Source organism: Lolium rigidum, chromosome 3 (assembly GCF_022539505.1).
Source record: "Lolium rigidum isolate FL_2022 chromosome 3, APGP_CSIRO_Lrig_0.1, whole genome shotgun sequence".
In the NCBI taxonomy this organism is placed as follows: Eukaryota; Viridiplantae; Streptophyta; class Magnoliopsida; order Poales; family Poaceae; genus Lolium; species Lolium rigidum.
In genome coordinates this window covers 91,042,523-91,051,806 of record NC_061510.1, presented here as the reverse complement: position 1 = coordinate 91,051,806, position 9,284 = coordinate 91,042,523, and the positions used below count along the sequence as shown (strand labels likewise).

At 41.0% G+C, this 9,284-nt stretch overlaps 1 protein-coding gene across 1 annotated transcript; it reads left to right on the top strand.

Moving 5' to 3' along the window:
• The first annotated feature begins 1,756 nt into the window (after positions 1 to 1,756).
• Positions 1,757 to 4,451, top strand: LOC124697498 (selenoprotein K homolog). Its single transcript, XM_047230083.1, has 5 exons — positions 1,757 to 1,823; positions 1,909 to 1,965; positions 3,827 to 3,930; positions 4,035 to 4,197; positions 4,284 to 4,451. The coding sequence occupies exons 2-5, from the start codon at positions 1,947 to 1,949 to the stop codon at positions 4,316 to 4,318; spliced, it is 321 nt and encodes a 106-aa protein (XP_047086039.1). The 5' UTR covers positions 1,757 to 1,823; positions 1,909 to 1,946; the 3' UTR covers positions 4,319 to 4,451.
• The last annotated feature ends 4,833 nt before the right edge of the window (positions 4,452 to 9,284 follow it).

Here is a 9,284-nt window from a genome sequence, read left to right as displayed (position 1 = left end):
TGCTTCTTGATTTGTAGGCTAAATATTAGTTGGTTGTTGTTACTTTAATATTCAGGTAGCATAATAGATTTATAATAAAATGTAAACAATCCCCTTCAAAATGGAATTGAACTTGCAGACCCAGATAAATTGACTAGGCTTATATCCATGTTTCTTTGCCTAATTACCAGTGTGGAACGAAAAATTCAGATAAAGATATTTTTCATTTGGTAAATATTGATGTTAAATGTGTGCAATCTATTTGTGCATTGGCCAACACGTGCATTGCACGCACATGATTACTAGTAGAGGTCAAAGACGTGAAATCCTCGTTACTCCACCACAGAGAAAGATCAAAATGCATCAGAACTTCAAGTATAAGTGCCCAAGTATTACTCAAGTTGCGCAACTTTGTACATAGTAAATACATAGGTTGCAACAAGAAAAACAATCCTTCCATTGCGATTTAAATATTGCTCATTGATGTGCCCCTGTGCTATCCTAGCAGCCCAAATATAATCCAAGATATCCAAGAAATCTAAATTGACAGTGAAATACAAGTAAAGCAATCCAAGGTACTGATTTGGTTACTGAACTACACAGTCCACCGAACATCAGACAAACATATCCACGAGCAGGAATAAAGAAATACATGTCCAGGAGCAGGTCCCAAGCTGGTATGGAGGACGAATGTCGCGTCGGGGTTGTCACCTCCAAGAGCCGCCACAATGTGGATGCCTTCCTCTCCCTCGCGAAGAGCACACCTCGAGTTGCTGCTGCTGGGCAGTCAGTGCTTGTAGTGACTAGGACCTGATGGTGCCACAGCTGGTTCCACGGGTTGGTACCCTGGCCGTACCATCGACAGCGAGATAAAAAACTCGAAGATCATACGGGGGCAGTAGACGAAGTGCGGCGAGTTAAAGAACATCGGGTAATCCGGATCCTTGAGGTGGCCGGAGTCAGAGAGCGTGGCCGACTAGTCGAAGACACGCCTGGAGGTGCACGAGGAGGCCGAGGAAATGAGAGAGAGAGCCGAAGAGCGGGCATGCCATACCGCATGCCGGGTCTCCCTCTGTGAAGAGCGACCGGGCCATACAGCCACAAGGCGGGGTCTCCGGCGGTGGAGAGTTGTCGCGCCATACGGCCGCGGAGGCAAGGATGAGAGACGTGGACATGGGTTGGTGTTGCCCGCGCTGATGCTGGAGGTGTCGTCATAGCTTGGATTCGATCAGTGCAGGGCTGGTACAAATAAATTTTGGACCCGAGACAATAATAAAATAATTTATTCTAAACTTTTATACCAATGCATAACTTATTTTATTATACTACAGTGTTAGTAGTTTCCTCATTACACGGTTAACATAGTTAACCAAATATGAAATATTACAAATATTAATTTATCATTTTTTAAATTATTACAGATACTTGTGCTAAACAAATGTATTTTACAAAACAATGTTATTTCTACTCTACATTGACAAAATTGTATGGACCTTACTTTTTTCCATCTACATTAATGTTTAAATATATTTAATAGTTTGTTAGGTATATCTATTGAATATATCTCCTAACGAATATCTCAATAGGGAGATTTCTAGTGAAAGGAAAGGTGGGAATACTGTGTGGCCAGGTAGGTGCCCATCTTCAGCCTCGTATCACCAATCGAACGGCTCAGAAAGCACAAAGTGACGTGGCTGTCCCCTATCCGACACGGTATCTACTAGCACACAGACATGTGGCCCCGCAGCCCACCGTATTCTCCGGGTCCACGCAATAAACGTCGCAAGCCCTGCAACCCTCGAGACCATCGTTCGTCGGTCTCCGCTCCCGGAAGGAAGAGGAAGGTTCGCGAATCCCCTTCTCTCTTCGGCTTTCCTCTTCTTATTGCTTCTCCCCCGAGCCAAAATCCGATCCTGAATTGAATCGCAGAGGGCTGCAAGGGTGACCCGGCTGGCGCGAGCGCGACCATGGCTTACGTCGAGAGAGGTAATCCCCTCTTCCGATTCTCTAGATTTCTTGCAAGATCTGTTAATGTTCTGTATCAGCCGTTGGAATTTTGATCTGTGAGTTCGTGCGCGTTAGTTCTCTCGCCTGCCCGATTCGTCAAATAGTTTAATCTAGATTATTCCGACGGACAATTTCAGTAATAATAGTTTTGGAATGTAGTCGCGTTGATTTTGTTCGGGCGCTGGAGCGACGAGTAGATCAGTCTGGTATAGGTTTGCAGTGTTCTAGACAAGCGTCAGCACCTATAGTGGAGACCTCAGCAGGCTTTGTTACATATTATCTTTGGCCAGTATGTATTTTCTTGCCTGCTGCAACGTTCTGAATGAGCGAGCTATCATCTTGTAGATTCCTTCTCACATGCTGTGTCTGTTTTGAGACTTGCACAAGGAAAAACCTAGCTGTCAAATTGAAAGATTGCCCAAGGTTTTAAGGGCTCTTACCAAATGAACAGTCCCACTGCAAATGTTGTTCTATGGATGTTTTTTAAGCAAGTTAAGGCGATTCATGAAGGATTCCTCTCCTGTTCTAATTAGTCTGTTATACTATACTATAAGCTCCCCTAAAGCAGGCATACCTGTAAAGAAAAGGCAAGGGACAATGGACAATGGACATCAAGTCTTACATCCGTTGGTCGTCAGTCTCCATTGGGATCTTGAGGCAGCACCACTAGTAGCCTTCCTATGTTCAATGTCACTCCGTCCAAAACCTGTCCTAGGATTTTCTCACGAGGGTCGTATCACCGGCATGATTGTATAGATAGTTAGCACACCAGGGGTGAGGCATTTGCCAATTAGCTCATGCACCTGCACATCCAAATCATCGCCAATTAGCTCATGCGACTGCAAATCCAAATCCTGTTTATGATGGTCGCCTAGGGAGAAAACTTTTAGGACATGGACACGTTTGGCTTGATTGAGTCGCTGGGGTTGGCAAAATCTGGCGACACGGCAACGACACGAAGGCCACAACTATGATCTACGACACGTCTAGCGTGTCTACATCCTGACTTCGTACTGATTGTGTGTCCCATTTTGATTGAACCTTATAAAGTCTGTCTGTATCTGACTAGATACAGACCCCCTAGAATGGCGCTTTATGAGCCAATGCATTGAGAGTGGCCTAATGTTAGTGATGCTATGACTTCATCAAGATTTGCATAGTGCGCAAATTTTAGAGTGAAATGAGATTATTTTTCATTTTTCTCCAGGGTAAGATTATTAATTTGGTGTAACTTCAGATCTAAGCACATATTGGTGATCCCAAGCTCACGTCTAGATTTCTCAATCATATTTCTTATTTTCCCAAAATACTTGATTCCTTTGATTGCTACATGTATATAGAAAAATTTCTCGAAATTTATGAGGTAGGTCAATTCGCTGGTCCATGGAGACATGTCTTGTTACAGAAAAGCTGGAGGTGACTTTTTGAGGACACTTGATCCCTTCTGATTGTTTCCCATGTCTCTTCCGTAGTTTGGCGCATCAATGTGGTGTAGTTCGTTGTCAGAAATGAGTCCTATGGCTGCTGAAACATCAAATGGTTCTGATAGTTTAACCTTCTTATGAATGCCTTAATATATGAAGTTATTGGTTAAGGTTTTCCTTTCTTAGTTGGATCAAGATCCTATGCTATGCTCCTGAGTGAATTCAAGGTTTACAGTTTACCCTGACTTGCATGATGGACATGCATAAAGTTACACCATTCACCCTTTTGTAGAAAGAACTTCATGGTTGTTGAACTTTCGTGGTTTCATTTCTGACATTTGTCTTTTTCTATGAATATTATGTGTGTAGGCTTTCGTCCAAGTAGATTGACCATCAATCTCATTTATTTCTTCCAGGTGTTGTGAAAAACAAGCGGACAATATGGCGACTAAGCATAATCCCTGACTTCTTTAAGGCTGTCGTGAACTTCATAAGAATGTTCATTCTCACTATGTTCTCTGTAAGTAACCAGAATTAAACTGCTCACATTATCTTGTTATTGCCACATTTGCCTTTTGTTCCATCAGTTAAAACACAGTATAATTCTCACACCATATCTTTTAGGTCGAGAAGACAGACAGCTACAAGAAAGGATATGGTGGTGGTAAGAAGTGGGATGGTGGACCTGGTGGGGGAGGTCCTGGTGGCGGTCCATATGGGGGCGGTGGCGGTGGAGGTGGCCCTCGTGGTCCTCGCACACTGTCTGACCTCCGCTCCAACGATCAGAGTAAGTCCTAACTTGAATTTCCAGAATGTCTAACCCAGTTCAGCATGGTGGATTTGAGATTTCTGAACCAACTTCACTAATTTCAGGTTCCCTCCCTGCTTGTGGATCCTGCTGTGGATGACCATTTTAACTCAAGGACAAAATTTAACGGCAGAAAATCTTTCCTTGCATATTTCAACAGCAGAGCAAAATTAACGTGATGTTGTGAAGAGTATTAGTATGTCCAGTATATATATTCTGTAGCTTGTTTCTGATGTTATTTGCATTCTGTATTCATCATCGCTGCTGGATAATTTCTTACCATTTTGCGTAAAAAATTGTACCTCGAGAATACCATGGTCCGGTTCTTTACTATCGTTGCTGGATAACTTCGGATAATTCTCTTTTGTGAATGCTGGTCAATTTCTCTACTACTATAATGCACCAGTTTTGAAATTTGATTTTCAAATCCACTCTGGATTCCCGCCAGGCTCACATAGTCACTTTTAACCGTTGATTTCCCTTCATATATTGATATCCACCCCTCATCATCCCAAGCTTCGACAGATCCGATGGCTATAAGCAGCTTTTTTTTTTTTTTTAGATATGGGAGCATAGCCCCGGCCTCTGCATCAATCGATGCATACAGCCATTCTATACCTAATAATAAAGGAGCTAAGGTTTCTCCTGACACATAGTCTACTAAGTACCTCTTAAGGTTATGTTAAGAATTAGATCTCTAATTAGTCACATCTGTGCAAAATCAATTTTCATAAAAATTGAATAAACAGAGATGGCTTCGCCCTTCCAAGGCACGGCCGAGCCACGTCTGAAGACTGCTAGCCTATTTCATGCCATATTATAAATTTTTTAGCAGAATTAGGTTCAAGTTTTCAGTTGGGTGCCAATTTTTGTGTTTCTTTCATTCCCGGTGCAACGCATGGGCATTTTTCCTAGTTATTAAATAAAACGTCAACTTATTACATAAAGATAGTCTCGCAGACCAAGCAATCTAAAAAAGTATCGAAACGGAACAAAAATAGATGAATGGTAGACAAAGAACTATCCATTTAGAATTCTGCTAATGTGTCGACATCCAGTAGCCTGGAAATAGCAGTCCTGAGTGACCTCCAGAAGCCGGTTGCATCCAGTAACTATGATATCCCGCCGGTCCGCCGGGAGCAAGTATGCCCATTGTTGTAACCAATGCGCCGCACGAAGAATAACCTGCAAAATTTTTGTTCCCTTTTGTTTATTAAAGATAATATCATTCCGACTAGTCCAAATCGACCAATAAATTGCCGAAACACCAATTCGAATATACACTTTATCCTTCTTATTCACTCCATTTAGCCAATTACCAAACATATTAGTTACATTGGAAGGGGGTGGAATATTATACGTAAAAAATATCATGCGCCACACAATTTTTGCAAAAGGACAATGAAGAAACAGATGGTCAACAGTTTCATTAGTGTTGCAAAAACAACATTGTTGACAACCTATCCATTTTTTCTTCGCCAAATTATCCTTAGTAAGCAACACTCTATTACTTAGAAACCACATAAAAATCTTAATTTTTAGAGGAACCTTAATCTTCCAAAGATATTTCCGCAAAAATCTAGTATGACCATTCATAAGATCAAGGTACATGGATTTAACAGAAAATAAACCAGATTCATTTAGGTTCCAAACAAAAATGTCAGGTTCATAAAATAAGTTAATAGACATAAGTCGCTGGCATAAGTGTAACCATAAATTGTATTTATACTCATTGAGAGTTCTTCTAAAACCAAAATTCAGCGGTGGGTGTGCCAATACCGTAGAAACCAACTCATTTTTCCGTTGGACAATATTATATAACGACGGATATTGTACAGCTAGAGGGTAGTCGCCAAGCCAAGTATCCTCCCAAAACCGTACCGTCGTCCCATTACCAACATTGAACCTCCCTCTCTTAAAAAACTCTGGCTTAACCCGCATAAGTCCCTTCCAAAACGGTAAATCTGTAGGTTTAACCTCTACCTGAGCCAATGTTTTGTTTTTGATATACTTATTATGAAGCAGATTGTTGCCACATCCCTTCTTCATGTAACAATTTAAAAAGCCATTTACTTAATAGGCACAAGTTTTTCAGTTCAAGCACCTCAATTCCCAAACCCCCTTGATCCTTAGGTCTACATACTATATTCCATCTAGATAATCTATATTTCTTCTTATCATCCTCCTCTTGCCAAAAAAAGCGGGAACGATAATAATCAAGTCTCTTACGCACGCCTTTAGGAATTTCTAGGAATGATAGCATAAACATTGGTAAGCTTGTAAGTACAGAATTTACAAGCACCAGACGATCCCCATAAGACAACATCTTGCCCTTCCAGCATCCTAACTTTGAGGCAAAACGATTCTCCATCGGATTCCATTCAGAATTGCGAAGTCGCCGGTAATGAATGGGAATCCCTAGATATCGGAAAGGTAAAGTCCCAGATGTACACCCAAAGATGTTTTTATATTGATGTTCCAATTCTGTAGCTTTACCAAAGCAAAACAACTCACTCTTATGGAAATTAATTTTAAGACCAGATAATTGTTCAAAGATACAAAGAATGAGTTTCATATTAACAGCCTTAGCTAAATCATGTTCCATAAGTAAGATAGTATCGTCAGCGTACTGCATAACAGATACCCCTCCGTCAACTAAGTGTGGAATAAGGCTTCCAACTTGACCCTCCTCTTTAGCCCGAGCTATCAAAATAGCCAGCATATCGGCGACAATGTTAAAAAGAAGCCTCAAACCTTTGCGTGTCTGGAAATTATGTCCCACATTATCATTGACCTTAATCCCCACACTACCCCTCTCTACGAAACTTCTAATACGGTCACACCAAATGTTATCAAACCCCTTCATCCGAAGTACCTGCTGGAGGAAAGGCCACTTCACCTTATCATACGCCTTCTCAAAATCGATCTTAAAAAGGACTCCATCCAGCTTCTTACTATGTAATTCATGGATCGTTTCATGTAACACAACTACTCCTTCTAGAATATGTCTACCCGGCATGAAAGCAGTCTGGGATGGTTTCACTACCTTGTATGCCACATCTGACACACGGTTAGTAGCTACCTTAGTAAATATTTTGAAGCTGACATTTAGTAGACAAATGGGTCTATATTGTTGAATTTGGACTGCATTTTCTTTTTTGGGGAGCAAAGTAATAGTCCCAAAGTTTAATTTAAATAAGGGGAAGCCACCATTTTGGAAATGCCCAAACATGGCCATCAAATCTCCTTTAATTACATTCCAAAATCTTTGATAGAACTCCGCCGGAAAGCCATCAGGTGCTGGTGATTTATTATGTTCCACCTGATTAACGGCATCGAACACTTCATCCTCTGTATTTTTTTTTGATAGAAGTTCATTTTCCTGAACAGACAATTGTGGGATATCATTGGTGCGATCCTCCATCATAGTGACCGAATTATCTCCAGGTGCTCCAAAGAGCTTCTTATAGTATTCAATGATATAAACTTTTAAATTCTCTTCCCCAACAATCGTCCCTTCTTCTTGTTCAAGCTGGAAAATTTTCTTCTTTCTATGTTTTCCATTAGCAATTAGATTAAAATATTTTTTATTATCACCACCCTCCTGTATGTGTTTGATTTTAGCCCGTTGTGCCCATTTGGTCTCTTCATCTCTTCTAAGCTTACTTAATTGTTCATTTGCCTTCCTTAGTTCAGCCCTTTCCTCATCATTTAGAGGACATGACTCAGCCTGAATATCCAGGAAGTCAATAATATTGAGCAACCTTTCATTCTACTTTTTATATTTTCCACTTAAGTTCTTTGCCCATCCACGTAAAAATCTCCTTAGATGCCTTATTTTTTTCTGCCAAGTTATTATCGGTGTTTTCCCAACGGAGACCGCTGCCCATTCCCTTGTAACCAGATCATAAAAGCCCTCTTGTTCGAACCATGAAAGCTCAAAAGAGAACCTTGCACTATTCCCAATATGAGCATGATCGCCCGAGTCAATTAAAAGGGGAGTATGGTCTGATCCCGCCCGTGTAAGAGCCCTAACCGAAACTAGCGGGAATTTTGTTCCCATTCCACACTCGTGAGAACCCGATCAAGCTTCTCAACAGTAGGGTTTGCCCTTCTACTAGCCCAGGTGAATTGCCTACCTGAGAGCACAATTTCTCTAAGGTTCAAATTTTCAATAATGGCATTAAAGATTCATAACCATCAAGATTCATAACCATCAAGATTGGACGCATCAAAGAAGAGGATGGGCTGGCGGCTTCCAATCTGGCGTTGGCGACCATGGGTGGATCTAGAGGGTGGCCAGGGTGGTGCTTGGACCACCATAGGATTTTAATACGACCCGTCTATCCTAGCTATATGAGGAAAATTAAAAACATCTATATCTCCCTAATTTGGCTTTTGTTCAACTAGACGTCCTAACTTTCAATATCCTTCCCCGCCCTACAATCATACATACAAACATGAATCATTCTGTCCTTAGTTACCGACCACATGGGGGTTACCACCAAAACCTCTTTCGGTAAAAATTATCGGCGTCGCGCACCGCCCAAATTTAGAGTTGATTGTTGGTGGTGGACATTTTTGAGTTATAATTATTAAAGAAATAAGAGAACCAAACACGATTCCCCCTTCTTTGGATAGATGAAAGCTTCATCTTTATCTCCTTCCCGACCCGGCGACGGATGTGGTCAAGGAGCAAATTAGACGAATCGTGTTGGTTGTCTCGGATGAGGAATTTTTTGAACTTTCGAAGATATGGATGCATATTTATGCAAAATCTAGATTAATATGTTCGTAAGCCCGTCATGGTATTGTTATCTATAGTTCTATGTTAATAGATAAATCCATCTTCCCACTTGGAAGTGCATGGAGCCCCCATGTGTGGTTTTGGTAATTAATGACAATCCCTATGGACTAATGTTTGCATTGAGTTATATTTGTACGAGTTGTCCATAGGCAATTCTTGAACCATATGTTGGCTTCAAGGTTGCAATAAGAAGAATTTGATGGAGGATATCAAGTGTCAAGTATGTCTTGAAGATGAAGATGAAGTGAGCCCTCAAGTT

Bases quoted from the DNA above. Each gene is read 5' to 3' on its own strand.
- LOC124697498 (XM_047230083.1), top strand. The intron at 3,931-4,034 runs GTAAGTAACCAG...CATATCTTTTAG, and splicing joins TCATTCTCACTATGTTCTCT to GTCGAGAAGACAGACAGCTA. The intron at 4,198-4,283 runs GTAAGTCCTAAC...CACTAATTTCAG, and splicing joins CCTCCGCTCCAACGATCAGA to GTTCCCTCCCTGCTTGTGGA.